This window comes from Peromyscus eremicus, chromosome 19 (genome assembly GCF_949786415.1).
Source record: "Peromyscus eremicus chromosome 19, PerEre_H2_v1, whole genome shotgun sequence".
Taxonomy (NCBI): Eukaryota; Metazoa; Chordata; class Mammalia; order Rodentia; family Cricetidae; genus Peromyscus; species Peromyscus eremicus.
In genome coordinates, this window is record NC_081435.1 from 72,294,471 (window position 1) to 72,315,636 (window position 21,166).

General features: G+C 42.2%; 1 protein-coding gene across 2 annotated transcripts in view; it reads left to right on the top strand.

The window, feature by feature from the left end:
• The window catches only part of Fbxo15 (F-box protein 15), a 56,842-nt gene that overhangs the window by 8,828 nt on the left and 26,848 nt on the right, over window positions 1-21,166 (top strand). Inside the window, exons 2-8 of one of the 2 annotated variants that reach the window (XM_059246592.1) lie at window positions 3,298-3,421; window positions 3,819-3,923; window positions 6,374-6,616; window positions 7,478-7,687; window positions 10,702-10,828; window positions 14,831-14,913; window positions 15,810-15,952. In XM_059246592.1, the coding sequence (XP_059102575.1) occupies window positions 3,411-3,421; window positions 3,819-3,923; window positions 6,374-6,616; window positions 7,478-7,687; window positions 10,702-10,828; window positions 14,831-14,913; window positions 15,810-15,952 (922 nt within the window). In that variant the 5' untranslated portion in view covers window positions 3,298-3,410. The remainder of the gene's footprint in view (window positions 1-3,297; window positions 3,422-3,818; window positions 3,924-6,373; window positions 6,617-7,477; window positions 7,688-10,701; window positions 10,829-14,830; window positions 14,914-15,809; window positions 15,953-21,166) is intronic. The other variant, XM_059246591.1, reaches the window with a different exon arrangement.

The following is a 21,166-nucleotide window of genomic DNA, read 5'->3' on the forward strand; positions in this document are numbered from 1 at the left end:
ACCAGGTAGCTAGTGTGATGGGATAGGCACAGGCTCCCATGATTTGGGGCTGCCAGGCCCTTGATAGTAGCTGGACTTTTAAAGTATCTTGTTTATATTCTTTGTCTCTCTGTTCCAGGAGGAGGGAGATAGTGAGACAGGCAAGTTTGGACATTTGGAGGTCTAACTGACATCATTCATATATAAAATAGATGTCATTGAGGGGTCAACAGACATTAGGTGGGACCCCAAACTGTTGGCTCCAGCAGATGTGTGAATGGAGGTACTGCTGCTAGGGATGTGGAGGAATTCCAGGGATGTGGGAGGTACAGAAGAGAGTCCTGCTGGTGACCAAGGAGCTTGCAGAGACCCCACAGGTCCAGTGCTGCTGTCCTGGATCGCTTGGGGGTTTGGGGCAAGAACAAAGACACTGTCTTATGGGGAAGCCCAGATGTACTGGGACACTGAGAAGCAACCACAGATCCAGGGAGGACCTGTGAGAGGGGAGGGTCTAGAAGAGTGTTATAGAAGGAGAGGGCCGACCACTTACTCTTGTGTTGTTTTGCATTTTATATTTATAGTATAAGAAACAGAAAAGAGGAGGCGTGGGCTTAGAGGCAGTAAGTAGAGACAAGTTGGTCTATTTTCTTTTGTTGTTTTTCTTTCCTAGAAGCTCTGCAGCCAGTTGTATTGCAGAGGTTGTGCTGCAGCTAGAGAAGGGGAAAGGTGGGGTTAGATCAGCAGATAAATATGAAGATGAGACATTTTGGTCACAGTTCCAAGGCTGATGTGATGATGGAGAAGACGGAGGCCTGGATGGATGAAGAGGGACTGAAGGCTTTGAGGACATGAGTGGGGATCCAGGGCAACAGTGGTTTGACAGAAGGAAGTGGGAGTTCTCTGAAGAAATGGGTTGGGTGTAAGGGTGGGAATGATGTGTGCAAGAGTATTGGGATGGATTCATTGTGTACAGTAGGGACAGAGACATGCTTGTTGCTTAGTCACTGTATTAGTTACTTTTCTGTTCTTCTGATAAAACACCATGACTAAGGCAACTTATAAAAACGTTTATTTTGTTTGTGGCTCCAGAGAGTTAGAGGCCATGGAGCAGAATGCTGAGAGCTCACATCGAAAGTACAAAGTAGAGAGGGAACTGGGTGTGGGGCAAGGCCCCGAAAAGCCTGCCTCTAGTGACATACCTCCTCGAGCAAGAGCACACCTCGTAAGCCTTTCCAAATATTGATACCAACTGGATTGGACTAAGTTTTCAAATGCCTGAGACTGTGGGGTACAATTCTCATTCATACCACTACTGTCACCATAGTATTGAAAAGGAACATACACAAATCAGCTGGATTTCTTAGCGAAGACCACTCGTTTGAAGTAGAGCTTCTTGTTACATATTTGGTTCTGCCCTGTCTCTCACTTAGTCATTCCCTTTCTTTCTTCATCATTCCTTATCTCCATTCCAGTGACTTATGTGAAGTAATTAGAATCCACTAGAAAGTAACCCAGTGTGGGTGTAAACATTGGTTGTTCCAGCTGGGAAACAAATTCATTAAGTAGTAAGTATGAATGTATTATATGGGTCTTGTGTAGGTAACCAGGGCTACTGTGAGTTTGAGCAACAGCCATGCCATGTCTACATGACAGCATTTCACAGAAGTCCTCTGCATCCTCTTGTTCTTACACTCTTTCCCCCATCTTCTAGCATGTTCCCTGAGCCTTGCGAGGGGGTGGAGCTGCTTACATAGATATGTCTCAGTAATGGTTGAGCACTTATAGTCACTTATTCAGAGGACTTGGAACAGTGATGGGTAGATGGGATCAAGATATATTATGTATAGATATCAAGATACACATCTCCCCCATGTTCAATTCTGGCAGATAAGAAGGTGAAACTTATTTAATGCCTCACTTGAATGGGATTTTGTTCACTTAAATTCTTAGTTACTCCATACCTTTCTGAGATGTCTTTATGATCAACTCTAAATTTGTTTGAATTACAATAATTTTAAAAAATAGGAACAAACTTTTATAAAACAATTAACATATGAAAGGACATGCAGTGGATAGTCCTGACAGTGACTGCCTTAATTACGTCTCTATTGCTGTGGTGAAACACCATGACCAAAAGGAACTTGAGGAGAGGCTTGATCTGGCGTACATGTCTGGAATCTTAGTCCATTGCGGGAAGTCAAGGCAGGAACTCAGACTGGGCTGGAAACTGAGACAGAAACTGATGCAGAAGCTGTGGGGGGTGCAGGATGATGGGGGTGCGGGGGGATGGGGGTGTGGGGGATGGGCATGTGGGGGATGGGGCTGGTGGTGCTGCTTCCTGGGTTGCTCCCTTGGCTGCTCACCTTGCTTTCTTGTAGAGCCCAGGACCACAGGTCCAGGGATGGCACTACCCACAGTTGAGGTCTCAGCCCATCACCACAATTAAGAAAATGCCGCCGGGCGGTGGTGGCGCACGCCTTTAATCCCAGTACTCGGGAGGCAGAGGCAGGCGGATTTCTGTGAGTTCGAGGCCAGCCTGGGCTACCAAGTGAGTCCCGGGAAAGGCACAAAGCTACACAGAGAAACCCTGTCTCGAAAAACCAAAAAAAAAAAAAAAGAAAAAAATGCCTTAGAGGCCTGCCTACAGCCCTGTCTTACTGAAGCATCTTCTCAGTTCAGGTTCCCTCCTCTCGGATGACTCGCTTGTGTCAAGTAGACATAAAACCAGCCAGCACAGTGCCCAAAACTTCCCCCCCTCAGTTTTGTTGTCTCTCATTTCTCACTGAAGGTGTGTGTCTAACGTACTGATTCTGAATATAAGAGATTTCAAGGGGGAGGGCAGGGAAGATTTAACTGAGGTGAGGTTGCCTGTTCTTGCAGAAGCCTTGAGCACTCACATGGTGACATGTATCAAATACGAGTAGAACTAGCTGGCTTCCTCTAACGATCCACATGATTTTTTCTCAGTGTTTTCAGAGTCTTAGGACTAATATTTCCCTATGAATGTTTGATCATTGAATTCTATTAATAAATAAAATTATTTCAATTACTAAAATCACAAGTAGAGACTGACCAAGCCATTTTAAGTTGGCTCCAAACTGTTTTCTTTAGTTCTTTATCCCTGCATTTTCTTTCTCCCATCTCTTGCAACAATCTTCAAAGCTCTGTGTTCATTTGCCCTTCAAGCCAGATGCTGATACAGGTGCTTGGAGGCCCATTCCTGATTGCTCATGCTGCCGATTCTTGTGGTGTGTGTAGACTTCTGCAACTATGGAAGTAGAAGGAGTCTTGATATACCTTATAATGTGATTCATTTAGACTTGAAGCCCTTCAGAAGACACTATGAGGCCTGAAGTATTTTTGAACTAGAGAAGAAGCAGTCAGTGTCCCTCTGTGAGGACATTTAGCAGGCTGGCGAATGGGAACCCGAAATGCAGGTTAGGTATGAACACAGTTCATGTTTCCATTTCTAGCAGCATTATTCATGGTGAGAATGTGTTCCCATCCTCCAGTTCCTGCTGTGCAGCAGAGAATAATATACATCCGTGATGGACTCATTGAAGTGCTGCCTGTTGATTTGGGTGTGCAGATGTGGTTGACATGCTGAAAAAGTCAGTTCTCTGTGTTTTATAATGTCTAAATTGGTCTATGCCATGAGAGTGATAATAACCAGAAAATTACAATCAAGAAATTAATTGAGGGTGAGAGAACAGTTTGCTTATTAAAGAGATGAATGTGTTTGTAGCCCTCTCGTTAGAGATGCATAGCCAGTGGTATTCTGGGTAATTTGTAGATTCAGCGTTGGTTAACTTGTTTTAATTTTCTCCCTGCTTTCTCAGAATGCCCTCTGAAATCTTGCTGAATATATTTTCCTACTTGGATGCTGTGAGCTTGCTGTGCACTGGATGTGTGAGCAGACGCTTTTATCATTTGGCCAGTGACAAGTAAGGAGAATACGGTGTCCGTCTGTTATATGTGATAATAGAAATCGTGAAAATTAGTAGGCATTTTAGCCATTTCCTAAAAGTTAAGAGAATTAGTTTTATTACTTATTAGACAATGATGTGTCTAATGCTATATGGTCATGTACTTTCAAACATTTGCATTTATGAGTGTAAGATACAGAATATTCTTTGCATATACTGAAGATAAAGCCTATTACTATTGGATCTGTAGAATAAAATTTTGATCTGTGATTAAGGGTCCCGAGCGTGATAGACTCATTCATTCACAGAGCTTTTTACCTGGTCCTGGGCAGATGGTGTACTCTCTACTGGTGGTCATGGAGATCATAGAGAAAAAAGTGGGAGGGGGCCCTGTTAAATTGACTTAGCTCTTCCTCTCAAATCTGCCTATCAAATCTGCCAATATACCTGAAATATGGGAAGAGTGAGAGAGGGGAGGAGAGAGAGCCAGCATGTGAAGGCCTTACTGTGGGAATCAGAGAGGCCCCTCAGTTAGGCTCTCAGGCATCTATGAATAAAGAGAAGCTATTGCTTCTATTTTTCTTTGTGAGCTTGGCCTGCACCTAGAATTTCATCTTGTGTGGAGAGAGTTAGAGTCCTCCTAATATCTACTGAGCATTTTGTGCCCACTTCTTGGCTTTTTAGGGTTCTCTCTTAATCAATATCAAAGACCATGCTAATATTGATTTCTATGTAGAACCTGCCAATAGTTAGGAAAAACATCAAGATAAAGAATGCAGGTTGGTTTGATTAAGGGTGTGGAGAATGACAGACAGGCTGCAGTATTTTATATTCTTGGAGCGTGGTAGACAGGGAACATTCTCTATAGTGGTTCTCAGACGCTAGTCCACGAAAGACAGTTTCACAGTCAGCTGGGAAAACGCAAAACTTTGGATTCTTACTCTGTATTTGTGAAGATTATAATTTAATGCTTTGCAAGATTGTAATTTGGTGGTCTGGAATCCATATTTTTACAGTTTCTTCAGGTCATAGTAATGAATAATCTAGTTCTGAAATGACTGGTCCAATATATCTCTGATGTTCTTGTTTTGCCCTTTAAGTGAGGAACCCATAGTAAATCCTCTGATCTCATTAAGGCTGTCCTCTACTGTTTTCACATCCAAAGGGAACATGTTTTAATTGGGAAGGGAGGTTCTTGTCTCTTAACTTTAAAAGGTGCAAGAAATTCTTAGTTTTATCTACATCAACTAGTGGCTAGCATTTGGCAATAATTCTGGAATGAATATAGATAATTTTTGAGTCATTGAAAATGTGTGTGTATTCATGTGTATATGCACATTTGATTGCACCAGTCTAGGCTGCAATTATTTCATCTGTACAATGGGGATAAAAACAGTAGCTACCTCATGTGTTTATTGGGAGGACTAAATGAGTTAATGTGTGTGAATTGCTTAAATAACAGTTGACATGTGCTCAGGAAAATTTAACTGTTGCTGCTGTATTTTAATGACTTTCACTATTTTACCTTTTTGAAATAAGGGCATGTGCATTGTTAAAAATTTAAAGATAGGAAGCAAAATGAATGTATGTAACATGAATTGCTAAATGGTCTTATTAATAAAAAGCCTGGAGCCAGATACTGGGGTGAAAACTGAGAGATCAGAGGAATAGAACAAGCCACAGCCAACCTCGCCAACTCCTCAGCTGATCCTGTGTCCATGAATTATCAAACTGAAAGCCTCGTGAGTCCTCACCCCTGAGGGTCTCATTTGAACTGCTGCTAAAAGCCTCTAGTTCCTGGTCCTCAAGCCTTATATACCTTTCTGCTTCCTGCCATTACTTCTTGGGATTAAAGGCCTATGTCCTTCCCAAGCAAAGACATGAGATCTCAAGTCCCGGGATTAAAAGTGTGTGCCACCACTGCCTGGCTTTGTTTCCAGTGTGGCCTTGAACTCACAGAGATCAGATGGACCTCTACCTCCCGAGTGATAGGATTAAGGGTGTGTGCCACCACTATCTGGCCTCTATGTCTAATCTAGTAGCTGTTCTCTTTTCTGATCCCCAGATGAGTTTTATTTGTTAGAACACAAATAAAATGTCACCACAAATGTGTAATGGTATTTGCTCATTTTGTATTTGTGTGCAGTGTTGATTTTTGTATGATTGAACTCCTACTCAGTTACCTTGCAGGAAGACAGTATTTAGATGATCCCAAATAACATGGAAGTCTTAAATTTAAACCTGACTCTGGAAATAGGCTTTTCTCTTTTTTATGTGCTTTTGGGGATAGTGGATCTAAAACATTTCATTTCAGACTGTGGTCCACTGTACACATGAAGACATGTAAATTATTGATGGAATTAGCCTATTTGAAAATTAAAAATTATTATGTATCTCTAATGTAATATATTGCTGTTACAAGTACTTTACAGTGTCTCTAAATTGCTTATTTTATCCCTTTCTTCCAGTTTTATTTGGATCAAGATCTACTCAGCTGCATTTTCATCAAAAAGATCACATTGGAAAGTTAAAACAGTGGAGGAGACAGCCACGTCTGTGAGTGTACTGTCAGTTGAGGATAAGGAAGTTGGGTACTGGAAGAAAGAATATATTACAAAGCAGATCTCATCTGTGAAAGCAGCACTAGCCCACATTCTAAAACCTGTCAACCCCTACACAGGTCTTCCAGTGAAAACCAAAGAGGCCCTCAGGTGTGTAGGCTACTCTTGGACGCTCCAGTGGCTCCTGGACAGAACCACGGAACCTTGCCGTTTCTAACCCGATGTTGTCATTTCCAGGGGTTTTAGATGTACCAGGGATGTGCAGGCTTTTTACTTAGTTGTAGGCCTAAGGATGGAAACTGGGGTCTTACATATGCTAGGGAAATGGGTCCCGTGAGCTACACTCCTAGACTTGGATCTTACATATGCTAGGGAAATGGATCCCATAAGCTACACTCCTAGACTTGGATCTTACATATGCTAGAGAAATAGATCCCATGAGCTACACTCCTAGACTTGGATCTTACATATGCTAGGGAAATGGATCCCATGAGCTATACTCCTAGACCAGGGTCTTACATATGCTAGGGAAATGGATCCCATGAGCTACACTCCTAGACTTGGATCTTACATATGCTAGAGAAATGGGTCCCATGAGCTACACTCCTAGACTAGACAGGCAGTTTATATTAGATGGGACTATCTCTGATAGTTTTCTCTTGTGTGTGTTTTTGCATCTTTAAAACGTACAATATTTTGATATTGGCTCACGTTTTTATAAACAGCAGAAACAGCCTCATGATATGGAGTAGAGCTAGAGTGTTGAAGATGCCCTTCCATTGTCTGAACTGCCGGTCATGGACCATCATAGATACTCAGGGAGTATTTGCTAGGAGGAGAAAAAGGTTCAGAAGGTGCTGTGGGTGAAATGAAAATATGTCAGGAGTGTGCCAAGGATGTTAAATTTTGTCTTTTAAAGAAGCAGGTATTATGGAAATGACATGCGAACTGTGTGTGTTGATCTAGAGTTCTTTCTTTGAAGGCATTTTGAGCTTTCTTTTCTTTCTCTAGACTATCTGGCCTAGGTTGGGCAATTATATTAAGAGAAAAAAGTGGAAAGGAACACATCGTGCAACATGTTGATCTTTCCTTAAATGATACGTCTGTCACTGTTGTGTGGTATGGCAAAAATTGGCCATGTCTAGCCACGTTGTCCACCCTGGATTTGTGTGGTGTGACGCCAGTTTTTATGGACCGGTATAAAACCCCTGACCCAAATGGGTAAGTACTAATTCAGTAGCACATTGGCAAGGACTTCTGGACCTGAATATTAATTGGCATTCCTTTGTAATTCAAAAACACCACTAGTGTATTTTAATTTGATTGTATCTCCAAGACCTTCCTATCATTCTGCATTGCTATGGAACAGAAGATACTGGGCTTGTCACATTTAGGTCTAAATATAAATTCTTTGAATCTTATAACAGTAAAAAATGAGTCCAGTTTTAAAAGTTTTTTAGATGATGTGTGGCTTTTCTACATTCTTACTTTTAACTGTTTTAACAAATGATATAAACGTGCATATTCTTCAGTAATAATATACTGATTTTAGTTTAAACCCTTTATAAATACAATTATCACTCATCCTGTGTGATTTTTCTCTTGAATTTACTAGATGTGTGGCCATGTGCACCTGACTGCCTCCATCTTCACACCTGTAAATTGGTATGATGCTGATGGCGTTAGGGTGAAGATCACGAGACTCAGTTGCGAACCTCTAGGTCAGATGCGTGTTCCCCCAGAACACTCATCCTGCCGCTAGGTGGCTTTCCCCCGAGTCCACACACACTAAAGTGCTCACAGCTGCTTCTCCCAGCATATCCTGCATTCATCAGTGACCATTGTCCTGGAAAAGCTGGACTGTGGCAGGTGTAGATCCTTATGTCCCAAGCAGGCTAACAGTTTTTATAGCAAACTGTTGTGCCGTGCTGAGTTCGCCTCCTCCGTGGTTGTAGTGCTGCTGTCTGTCCTACCCCTTCCTGTGTGGTGTCTTTGACTTTGTAGCAGCATTTTCCACATGGATTTTCCTATTGTCTGTGCTTACTACAGTTGTCATGGGTCCCTCTCATCTCCGTCTCTATGAGGAGATGCTGTTATTTCATGGTTTCCCTGGCGTGGGCTTGCTGTTGGCTTCTCTGTGTCCCAGCTCTTTGGCTGCTTAGTGGTCATACTCAGGCCTCTCACTGCTGCCCATGCTTGCTGTGTTCTGAGAACATTATCAGTGTGAAAACGTGGATTATTTTCCCCAATAGATTACTAGATATATTTTGACAACACAGTTACTTTTTTAAGTGATACTTTTCAGATTTGGATAAATCTGAAATTTGTATGATGAACTTCTAAGTTTTTCTAATATAGTAGGTAAGTTATATACATTCTGAAATTATATTTGGGGTAGGAATACACCAAATGCACTGTTTTGATAGGATGATGTGTTACTTGGTGTATCATGGATTATTGTTTATAGGTACTGGTACAAGTTAACATTAATTAAAACAATCTTTTAAGACTATGGGTTTGAAGTTCACGTTATGTTGAATTGTAGAACTCACTTAAAAGTATATATGTGCCCAGAAATTGCCACCGAGATCAGGTACTAGTTACTACATGGTAATGACTGCTGGAATTCATTGGGGGACGTTAATCTAATGTAACTGATTTCCATTTAAACTCTGTGGGCCAGCCCTTGATCGGCAGTGGTAAGCAGAGCTGAAAGTGTGTTTTGAGAATTTGTTTTGATGGGTCTCTCTACAGTTTGTAAGCCAGTGCTTTCATCACGAGGGATGATCCTTGTCTGTATCTTTGTGATAGCCAGGAGGGACTCTGTGCCTTTACTTACGCTTGTATTTGTTTCTTCTATGAAATTTTTCTGGGAATATCAAAAGTTATTTGCAAATAATTTCCCTGTATCTTAGACCTTTCTAGATGGACTCTCAGCTGTCATTCTTGTTAGTGTTCTCTTCGAAGTTCATGTAGTCCTATGCCCTCCAAGTTTGTGAGAATGATTGCATAATGTTTTCAGAGGCCTCAGTGGCCATGGCTGTGGTTTGTAAAGCTAAGGTGAATGAGGACTTAGTTTGTCCTCAGAGTCTATTTAATATTTCCATAGCCATACTTGAGCGTGTTTCCAAGCTTTGGTGTATTGAAGATGAAGGGAAGAGGCTCTCTGCTGTCTCCACCTCGCTGCCTCTTTCTGTCCTATTGTGATAGCAGCAGTTGCCAGCTGTTGAGCATCTGTCAGATGTGCTGTGCTGTCTTGGTATTTTGTCTTTGAATTTTCTGGCCTTCCCTCTGAGCAGGTGTCTCACGTGTTGGGACTCAGTCTCTGATGTTGTAAAGTATTGTCGGCTGGAGCTAAGGTTTCCCTGTGAGTTTTCTTGAGTTTGTATTTAAGTCACTGGTCCTGCCTTCCTCATCCTCCAGGCATGTTCTTCATGTGTCTACTTTTAGTTAATATGTCACAAATCTCACCAACCAGCTCTGCTATCTAGTTATTGTTCTTAGCATAAAAATCTCCTAGGAACACAGTGCTAGAGTCCTGCCACATAGAGCTGCAGATTGGTTCTGTTGCCCTACAGCCCTCCTCTGCTTTGAAACAGTGCCAAGGTGACCCTGCTTTGTTTTACTCAGTATCTGCATGTTTATCACTGGTTGTCTTGAGTACTAGTTCCTGGAAGTGAATTCCAGATGCAGTGTCCCAGGATGGTGGGGCCTTTGCCTAGTGCTCTGGCTCTGCTGATTAGCCATTGAGATCTCAGCTCCTTCTGATTTCCTGAGCCGTATGTTGTTGCCTGCCATGCACTGTACTTGTCCATAGCATTCCCTCTTAATGGGGACATAGTGAAGGCATCTCCTGTACGTCTGAGTAACTGAGCACTAAGACAGTTCTGTGTGGCTCGCTCATGAAAACAGTCATGATTCCAGCTTAAATTTATTTTCTAATATTTCAGTTTTCACTGTTTCTCAGCCCTGCCTTACAAAAACTTTGGAAAAAAGGCACATCTGCTCTCAGAGGAAGAGCGAGAGGGAGGGGAAGAAAAACATAGTAGGGTAAGAAACTTGGTGTATTTGCCTCTCAGTTGTACAAGGCTCCATAATCATGTCCCTTGGTTTGAGCATGTTAGTGTGTATAAATTGCTCTTCAAAAGCATTTTTAGTTACACTAATGAGACTTGACAACAAGGCATATTGGAAAGTTCACATCTCTCTCTTCTCTCTTGGCATGGTATTCCAAGACCACGATGGCTGTCGTTAATTGCAAAGTATGATCTGAGTCATTTAAGCAAGTCTACCATGGTTGGCTGTGACAGACTTGTCCGGATATTCTGTCTAAATCCTGGCCTCCTGGTGGGGCTGTGGCAGGTAAGATGGAGTTCACACACTGACTTTCCTTCCCTCCACAGTCCGTGTGTGCACACTGTTATATATGTAAGATGGAGTTCACACACGGACTGTCCTTCCCTCCACAGTCCGTGTGTGCACACTGTTATATATGTAAGATAGAGTTCACACACGGACTGTCCTTCCCTCCACAGTCTGTGTGTGCACACTGTTATATATGTAAGATGGAGTTCACACATGGACTGTCCTTCCCTCCACAGTCTGTGTGTGCACACTATTATATATGTAAGATGGAGTTCACACACGGACTGTCCTTCCCTCCACAGTCCGTGTTGGCACACTGTTATATATGTAAGATGGAGTTCACACACTGACTGTCCTTCCCTCCACAGTCTGTGTTGGCACACTGTTATATATGTAAGATGGAGTTCACACACGGACTGTCCTTCCCTCCACAGTCCGTGTTGGCACACTGCTGTATATGAGACTGAATGTAGATTCGGAAGCATCTGTGCTGATCTGGATGACGGCACCTCTCTGCCTTCCTGTGTCTACTGACAGTTAGTTCTTTCATGTCAGGGCACTTCCCCACTTCTCCCAGTAAGTCTATGTTCCACTCTCCTTTCAAGTCTTTCTTTGCTGAACTTTCTGATAGTACATGCCCAACATGGAGGTCTCTAAGAATCTTTCTGATTTGTGGATGTGACATGGGACATACTCTGCCCTTCAGTGTCAAGTGTCTAAGAAGTTATTCCTTTGATCTGTGTGTTTCTGTTTCACTAGGCCAGGCTGAGTTCTGACCTGGGTTTTTTTTTTTTTTTTTGACTTTTAATTCAAATGGAGTTATCACTTCCCCTTTTGCCCTTTTCCTTCCAGCCACTCACAGGTCTCCTCCTTCCAACCCCTTTCATGCCTCTTCCCACTATTACTATCAATTCACGTGAGTCTATTAAATGTGTAACAGAACTTATTAAGATATAAATTGAGGAAATACACTCAAGAATACAGAATGGAATAGACAGCGGAGTCATCCTCTGGTCTGATCAGGAGCGAATCCACTTCACAGGCAGGAGCAGGGAGCAGGGGCATGTGACCCTTCTCCAGCTCCTTATAGGAGGTCACGTACAGGCAGGAAGCACCGCCTCCTTTGGGCCATATAACCCAAGGTCATGGGTGGAGCAAATACCACTACATCCCACTCTCAAATTGATAGCCTCTTTCTATCATTATTGTTACATACACACGTCTATATGTATGCAGACATATATAAATACAACCTGCTGAGTTCATTTTTGTTGCTTGTGTGTATATAGTTTTAGGGCTTACTATTGGATAACCAGTTAGGGGGCTCAACCCTAGGAAAGGATATAATTCTCTGTCTCTCAGCACTCATTCGTTGCCTGTAGTTCTATGTCTAGGTGTGGGACCGTGTGACAGTTTCCCTTATCTGTGTTAGCATGTCTATTGGTCATGCTATTGTCTGGGTCTTGTTTATGCAGTCATCTCTCAGACAGACTGTCTGAGAGCAAACTTACTCATGTTCTGACTCTTACAGTCTTTATGCATCCTCTCTGCAATGTTCCCTCAGCCACAGATGCGGGAGGTGTGATGTAAATGTTTCCTTTGGGGCTGAGCTCCAAACCACCTGTTGATCTCTGCACTGCGTCCAGTTGTGGATTTCTGTAATGGTCTGTCTCCATTTGCTCTACAGAGAAGCATCTTTGATAAGGGGTCGTAGCTGTGCTTGCTTCTGGTTATCAGGATAAGATTTAGGATGTAGTAGGGAATTGCGCTGGTCTAGCAAAGTGGCCACAGTAGATTCTTTCCTGAGACCCATGACCTCACTAGCCCTAGGAAGTTGGCTAGGTTTCTAGTGCTAAGCAGGATTTCCCTCCTGTTGAGTGGCCTTAAGTTCAGTGAGCAGCTGTTGGGTGCCGCTTACATGTAGTCCACTTATGTACCGCTTTACTGTGCTGGCCATTGTTGTGGTTTATGGGTGTTTGCAGCTGGGTGGGATAATTAGTGTCTCTCCCTTGGGAGCTTGCATAGTATTTTCTGGTACCACAGAAGCTAGACCACAGGAACGAGGCTTTCAGGTCAGATCCAGCTTGAGTCATCTGAGTCAGTCTGAAACCTGTACCCTAAGTGTGCAGTATATTCATCAATGGGGGTCTACCTTCAACCTCTGAGAGGCAACTGAGGCAACAGCAATAGTCTGTATTCTTTTGGGAGTCCTTATACTAACCTGACCAGCAATTCAAAAGAAGGTTCTCATGGGCTATATTCTAGTCACTTGGTGGATCGCAGGGTAGTGTGGTGCACCTCTGTGCATCCACGTTTGTTTAGTTTTGCAGGGTAGTGTGGTGCACCTCTGTGCATCCACGTTTGTTCAGTTTTGCAGGGTAGTGTGGTGCACCTCTGTGCATCCACGTTTGTTCAGTTTTGCAGGGTAGTGTGGTGCACCTCTGTGCATCCACGTTATTTGTTCAGTTTTGCAGGGTAGTGTGGTGCACTTCTGTGCATCCACGTTATTTGTTCAGTTTTGCAGGGTAACGTGGTGCACCCCTGTGCATCCACGTTATTTGTTCAGTTTTGCAGGGTAGTGTGGTGCACCTCTGTGCATCCACATTGGTTTCGTTTTGTGGCTTTGGCTCTTGGCTCTTTTATGGGAGCAGTTCGCAGATTGGTTGAGAGTAGCAGTGTATCTCTGTACAGTGACGGGACAGAATCAAGTTTTCAGTTTTCTACAGCATCGTCCTCTTGTCCTTATCAGCTGACCGTCATAGTCATTGTTTCTGCCCTTTTCACTCTCTCTCTCTCTATGATTTGAGGACGAAGCAGGAAGAGGTGTACTGTGCATTTTATGACTTAAACTTATGGGTCCTTTTTGGTCTGTTTGATCTGGTTACAGAGTGGCATTTTCAGGCGTATATACTGTAGCAGTAAACATCAGTTCCTCCATAACCACATTTCCTGCCATTTAACCTAGTGGGCAAGTGAAGAAGTGAAATTAGTCATTTCTACTGCATTTGCCAAACAAAGCAATTATTTGCAAAAGAAACATCATTCTAGCTTGATCTCTGTTGCAGTGATAAACAACACAACCAAGAGCAGCTTGGGTGAGGAACGGGTTTATTTTATCTTACATTACCAGGTCACAGCCCATCACTGAGGGAAGTCAGGGCAGGACGTCACGTCAGGTACTAGGTGGCAGGAACTACAGAGGAAGGCTGCTTGCTTGCTCTCCAGCCTCTGTTCAGCCAGCCATCGTAGATAGTCCAGAGCCTCATGCCTAGGGGTGCTGGGCCCTCCTATATCAATTAGCAGTTAAGAAAATGCCCCACAGACAGGCGCACAGCCAGTCAGATCCAAGCAGTCTCTCAGGTGGGACTCTTGGATAATTCTGGGATGTATCAAGTTGACAGCTGAAGCTAACTAGGAGAAGCATTATCCAGTAATGCTCAGTGTTTATGAAATTTTCCAGACATCTGCAGGGTCTTATCAGATTGTCTTTATCTTTGAAAAGAGTTTGAAATAACCTGAAATCATCTCTCTCTCTCTCTGTGTCTCTCTCTCTTTCTCTCTCTCTCTCTCTGTCTCTCTCTCTCTGTCTCTCTCTCTCTGTCTCTCTCTGTTTCTCTCTCTCTCTCTCTCTCACACACACACACACACACACACACACACACACACACACACACACTCCTATATGTATACACGTATATGGGTATATGCATATTATGTATTATTTATGTATACATATAAATAACATGGAAATCATTGTATAGAATAGAGCATTTTGCTGTTTCACATGTGTAGGGCATTAATTCTTTTGTAACTACATGTTCTGCATATTGAGTGAATCATGATCCAGCTCTCATTATTGTATACAAGTCTTATGGTAACACTTTACTAGCGATAATAATGCATGTATCTTCAAGATGATAAGCTGGGATTTTCACAATGAACTTGTGAAAATTAAAATACTTCTATTGAAAACTATGTTCTTTTAAATTAACTTTTCAGAAGGAGGACGGACTGGCTTTTGTCATGGCAAATCTTCATTTTCATCGCCTTGTGGAGAGAAGCACATTAGGCTCAGCCACTCTGTATGTATCTGTATGTGGGTGAATTGGATTTATGTGTGGTCAGGATAGAAGTCAGGTCTGTCTTAATAGTCTAACAATAGCTATAAAAGTATTCCATAGCCAGTAGACACAAGACAGCAGACATGACTGACCTCTTAGCTATTGCTAATATAATTGTATTATTTATGAATATGTGTCTGCTTGATTTATTCTAGTTTAAGGACTTTATACCTGGTAGAGTATTACTTACAGAGGCAGGAGTGCTTTGCTTTGATAGCATGCTGCCATTCTTCCTCAAGTTCTCTTACTTAATGTGAAGTTTGGGACTTTGAAAATGTACAGACCTTTGGCCCTCTGGTTGACTCTGTTCTGCTTCTGTGGGTGTCTTCTAATATTTCAGCTTATTGTTAGGTGGGGAGCATTTTTTTCTGTCTCCCTGCACCTTTCCCCCGGGTCTCTCCCTTACTCACTTTTTAAATATCTGTAAAGCTCTTGAATGCTTTTAAGTATGTTCCCTTCCATGGTGAGGTTTTCTTACTGAAATAATTAGTTGGTTTTAGCTTGAGTGTTTGCCTCATTCCCTGGCCTGTAGGTCTGTGTTGGCGAACCTTCTGCTGGGTGCCTCTGTCTTTGGCCATTGAGAACTACTATTGTAGGGTAGATCTCAATCACATTCACTGTGGTGGTCTGAATGCTGCCCGTGGAACTCTATATTGGTGCTGATTTTTGTAGAAGTTGGTGAGAACAACAAAGAACAGTTCTTTTGAGTTCACAGTATGAAGATGATTAGGGCTCCTATATAGTGTGTCATTGGTGGGAGGTAGTGAATTGAATAGATAATAATTTTTAGGAGTATTTTCCAACCAAGTATTTAGTCTGTGATGTTGACAGATTTGTCTGTTTTGATTGCTTTTCAGCCCCTATGTGCTGCCTCCTCATAGTCCCTTTGTGGATGACAGCCCCGAGTATGGACTGCAAGGCTATCAGCTTCACATTGACATGCATGGAGGGGGGATTTTCTACCTGTGCAGTACATTTCGCAACCTCTTCTCCAGGAAAGGTGAAATTGAGTTAACGTTTGTTTCTGAAATTGGTGGGTTGTAGAGAAGAGAAACTGCTGTGTATCCGAGTTAGGAATCCCCTCCCAGCTGGTCCTTTATCGGCTCTCTCCTTGCCTGCACAGGACTTGGGAGGTACTGCAGCCAGCACAGTCGCTCTGGCTCTGTCTCCGCCTTTCTCTCACTCTAGAGGAGGCTTGCCTCCTCGTTTCCGACCGTATTCCAGACTGCCTTTCTTACTTCCAAATCTTCCCTCTCCCAGGAATTTGGAAACTGTCACAGGGTGGATGCCACTGCCTTACAGAGTGAGACTACAACAAAGCCAGTTTTTCTCATATTTGCACTGTCTCAGTGTTTGCTGCTTGCCACACTTCCCGAAACTAAGGAAAGGGCTGGAGGAAACTCAGGCTCAGAGTGCATACCCTCTTCTGATCCACCTGCTTGTTCCCTTTTGGGATTGTTTATGAATTCTTAAACTTGAAGTCTAGTGTAGATCTGCTTGGGTTCAAGTTTAATATTTTTGGTGAGTATATGGTACAGAGGAAAATGGAACTTCATTATGTGTCATATTACACATAATGTAAATGTGTCAGGCTGCCCTATCAGTAAATTTCATCATTTGGTTAAGAGGACTATTGTGTTTCCTCACTGGGAAGGCATTCTTTTTCAAACATAATTACCCTAATCCTCTTCCACCTGGTGAACTGCCATCCACCTAATGACCCTTGTCCAAATCAGATTTTTTTGTTTGAATTTAGAAAAATGTTAACTTTTAAAAGTTATGGCGTTAGTTTTAGATTTGTTGGCTGAACTTTTCTGTAAAGCATGTTCTCTTACCACTGTGAGCCACAGAAGCAGGTAAGCACCCAGTTCTTTCCCTTCAGCTACTGCTGGTCAATTAAGAAATACCCTTTATGGTGGACTAAAACTGTTCATGTTTAGTGTGACACTGGACTTTTGAATTTTTATTTACTTAATGTCCTATAACTAGCTATAGCCAGTCTTCCTTTTGAAGCTAAAATTGTCATCAGGAATCTGTGTCGCTGGTGATCTGTGCCTCTTTTATACCCCTGCATTAGTCTGGTGGTCTGTGCCTCTTTCGTACCCCTGCATTAGTCTGGTGGTCTGTGCCTCTTTCGTACCCCTGCATTAGTCTGGTGGTCTGTGCCTCTTTCGTACCCCTGCATTAGTCTGGTGGTCTGTGCCTTTCATACCCCTGCATTAGTCTGGTGGTCTGTGCCTTTCATGTCCCTTGTATCCGTCTGAAAGCCACCCTTGCCTTTTGGGCTCAGGGAGGTTCTTGTGCTTGTTGGCATTTACTTTTTATTAATTAAAGTTGTTCTTTCACTATTTTACACATGGATATAATGTATTGTGATTGCTCCCCCATCTCCCTTCTGATCCTTGTTGTCCACCCCTCTTCTCTACAAATTTCTTTCCTACTTTCATGTCTTTTCCTTTTGTTTTGTGATCTACTGAGTTTAATAGGGGCTGTTTGTGTAATCACGGGTTTGGAACTATCCTTTGGAACTCAGTGGACTCACCATTGGATACACAAATGAAAGTGATTACGGTCCCTCACCAAAAGTCCACTGGTAGCCTGTAGTTCAGCAGGGAAGGGTAGGGGCCCTCCGAGTCTCTCCCTCATCCGTGACTGACTGTTGACAGGCTGGTCTTTTGAAGACTCAGTGTAGGTCCTGTTTTGTCTGTATCTTGCTACCAAGGTGTGTCATATTTTCAGCAGTAGGCAGATCCTTTTTATTTGGTTCTGGTGGGCACCCAAGAGGAATGACAGGAGCTCATATTGTTTTCGAAGCCAGTGGGACCTCTGTGACCAGCGTCTCATACAGAAGTATCCCACACCTGGCAGTGGGAGTTTTGTTTATTGACGCACTGATTCTAGGAACAGCACTGTCTACCCATATAAGCTGTTTGCCTTTTAACTTTTTAAAAATATTTCTAATTGAGTTACAAGATTGTAGATGTCTGCATAACTGTTTCATATGCTTTTCATTTCGGTTACTCTTCCCTCCCTGCCCACTTCTCTTTCTCGCCCCTCTGCCTTTTGTGCTTCAACCTTCTTTGTATGCCCACTCTCTGTCCTGTTTCAGCTATGTTTGGCTGTCTGCACTTGCGTACTGTGCCCCACCCACCTCCTTATATTCCTTTGTAGTTTCCCAGCTTCCACACTGTAGAGTCTACAGGTACTCCAGGTCAAACACAAAACTGAAGAGCTGGACTGAGAATCTACATATGAGAAAGAACATGTAGCATTTGTCTTTCTGGGCCTGAGTTACCTTACTCAGTATTATTTCCAGTTCTGTCCATTTACTTGCACATTTTATAACTTGATTTTTCTTTACAGCTGAGTAGAATTCTGTTGAGTTTATGTACCACATTTTTATTATTCTTTCATCAGTTAGTTCATGGACATCTAGGCTAATGCCATTTCCTGGCTCTTGTGACTAGAGCAGCAATGAAGATAGTTGTCCAAGTATCTGTAGTAGAGTATTAAGGGCCTTGGGTATAAATATACCCAGTGGTATAGCTGGGTCATATCATAACTCTTATTTTTAGTGTTTTGAGAAACTTCCAGACTGATTGCTGAAGTTCACATTCCCACCAACACTGTATAAGGTTCTTCTTTCCCCATGCAGCTAGTTGTTGAGACTTATAGCCTTGATGATGGCCATTTATGATAGAATCTTAAAGTAGTTTTAATCCTTATTCTCTGGTGACTAAATGTTGCTGGAATTGCTAAATAGTCTTTTAATTAAAACAAAACAAAACAAAACAAAACAAAAAACAACAACTACCCGGAGCCAGATATTGGGGTAAGTGCTGAAAGATCAGAGAGACAAAGGAACAAGCCACTGCCACATCTCACCTCACCAACTCCACGAATCCTCTGACTTACAGGAATCTCTGACTTAATGCTTCTGAGTCCTCAGCCAAAAGGCTTCCTCAGCTAAAAGGGGTCCAGCGAAAAGGCTTTAGTTCCTCCCCCTTCACATCTTATATATGTTTCTCCGCCCAGCCATGTTATTTCCTTCCTAGTGCTGGGATTGAAGGCGTGTGATTCCCCAGTACTGGGATTAAAGGTGTTCACCACCACTGCCTGGCTCTGTTTCTCTCCTAGACTGGATCAATATCAGGTAGTCCAGGGTGGCTTTGAACTCACAGAGATCCAGACGGATCTCTGCCTCCTGAGTATTAGGATTAAAGGTGTCTGGCTTTTATGTTTAACCTAGTGGCTTGTTCTGTCCTCTGATCTTCAGGCAAATTTTACTAGAGTACAACAAAATATTACCACAACTAGAGATGTTAATCATTTTTAAAACTGTTTACTAGCTGTTCGTAGTTCTTCTTTTGAGTATTCTTTGTTTAGTTCCATAGGCTGTTTTTAAATTGTGGTGTTTGTTCTCTTGATGGTTAGTTTTTTTTTTGTTTTTTTTTTTTAATTCCCTGTGTTTTCTAGATACCAATCCTTTGTCACATGTGTAGCTGGAAGAGATTTTATCCTGTTCTTGGGCTGTCTCTTTCATTGATTGACAGTTTCCATTTCTGTATAGAAGCTTTTTAGTTTTATGAGATCCCATTTATCAATTGCTGGTCTTGTTTCCTATGCTATTGGAGTCCTATCAGAAAAATCCTTACCCTTCCATATCTATATGCTGAAGCTTACTTACTACTTTTTCCTCTAGCAGTTTCAGAATATCTGGTCTTCAGTTGAGTCCTTGATCCATACGGAGCTGAATTTTATTCAGGATGAGAGCTAAGAATCTAGTTTCTTTCTTTTACATGTTGATATCCATTTTGACCAACACCATTTGTTGAAGATGCCATTTTCCTCTCTAATGAGTATTTTTACATCATTGTTAAAAGTCATGTGGCTATGGTTGCAGTGACTTAACTCTGGTTCCCCTCTTCTATTCCACTGGTTCATGTGCCTGTTTTTGTGCCAGTACTATACTGTTTTTATTACTGTGGCTCTGTAGTACAACTTGACATTATGTATAGTGGTAACTCCCAACATCTTCTGTTGTTTAGGGTTGCTTAGGCTACTCATGGTCTTTTCTGTTCTCATATGTGTTTTAAGATTGTTTTTCTGTCTTTAAAAGTCCCACAGTCTTAAAGGTCTAAGTTTTCTTTAAAAACCCAATGTTTCTTTAAAAGTCCAAAGTTTTTCAACTGTGGGATCCTATAAAATAATGATAATAATAATAATAATAATAATAATAATAATAATAGTAAATGTTATGTTGTTTGTTACTCCAAGAGGCAAGAACTAGGGAACAATCATAAATCAAAGCAAAACCAACATCAACAATGTAAAAATTTCAGTGCTTGATGTCTGCGACCCACATATGATCATCTGGGCTACAAGGGGCTCGAGCAACTTCACCTCTTGGGCACTGAAACCCGTAGCTCACATAACTTGTCTCATAAGTTCAGGTTGGTTCTGTTCCACAGCTGCTGCTGTCCTTGGCAGTCTCCCCATGGTGCTGATATTTCCAGTATACTGGGGTCTTTGCTGCAGCTGAGGCTGCGTCTTCATCAGCTGCCTTTTCCACCCTCTTTTCAGGGGCTCTAACCCTGCCATCTAGTGCCATGCCTTCAAACCAGCCCTACCTGAAGGACTCTACACATTGCCAAGTCTTGCTATTAGCATGAGATGCCGACTTGGCCACCCTGGACACAGTGTCTCTGTGCTGACCTCGAAGAAGTACTCTTGGAAGATTTTGCCTCAATGATGCTGGTCTCTTCTTAATCACATCTGATTTCTCAGCCTTGGCTAGTCAGTACAGTTGTCCCACTAAAACAGACGTTTCACTTCAGTGATACTGATCGTTTATTTATCATAGCTAATTCTTTAGTCTCCCTGACCAGAGCCACAGATTCTTAAGTCAAAATATTGTACCAGTGGTCCTGATGGAGATTTTGCTTTCCATGCTTCTATCTCTTTTATCATTCCTTTCTTCCAAGTTCCTTCTACATCAGTTATCAGTCATGGATCAAGAACATGACTCCACAGGCTTGCCTACAGGCCAGTGTGATGGGGGTGTTTTCTCAGTTGAGGTTCCCTCTTCTCATGTTTAGTTAACAAAACTAACAAACAAAACAAACAAACACCTCCCTTCCCTGTAGTTTTTTCTTTTTAATCTTTGAGGTCCTGCCATCCAGCTCCCAAATAAACACATGAAGACTGACTCTTT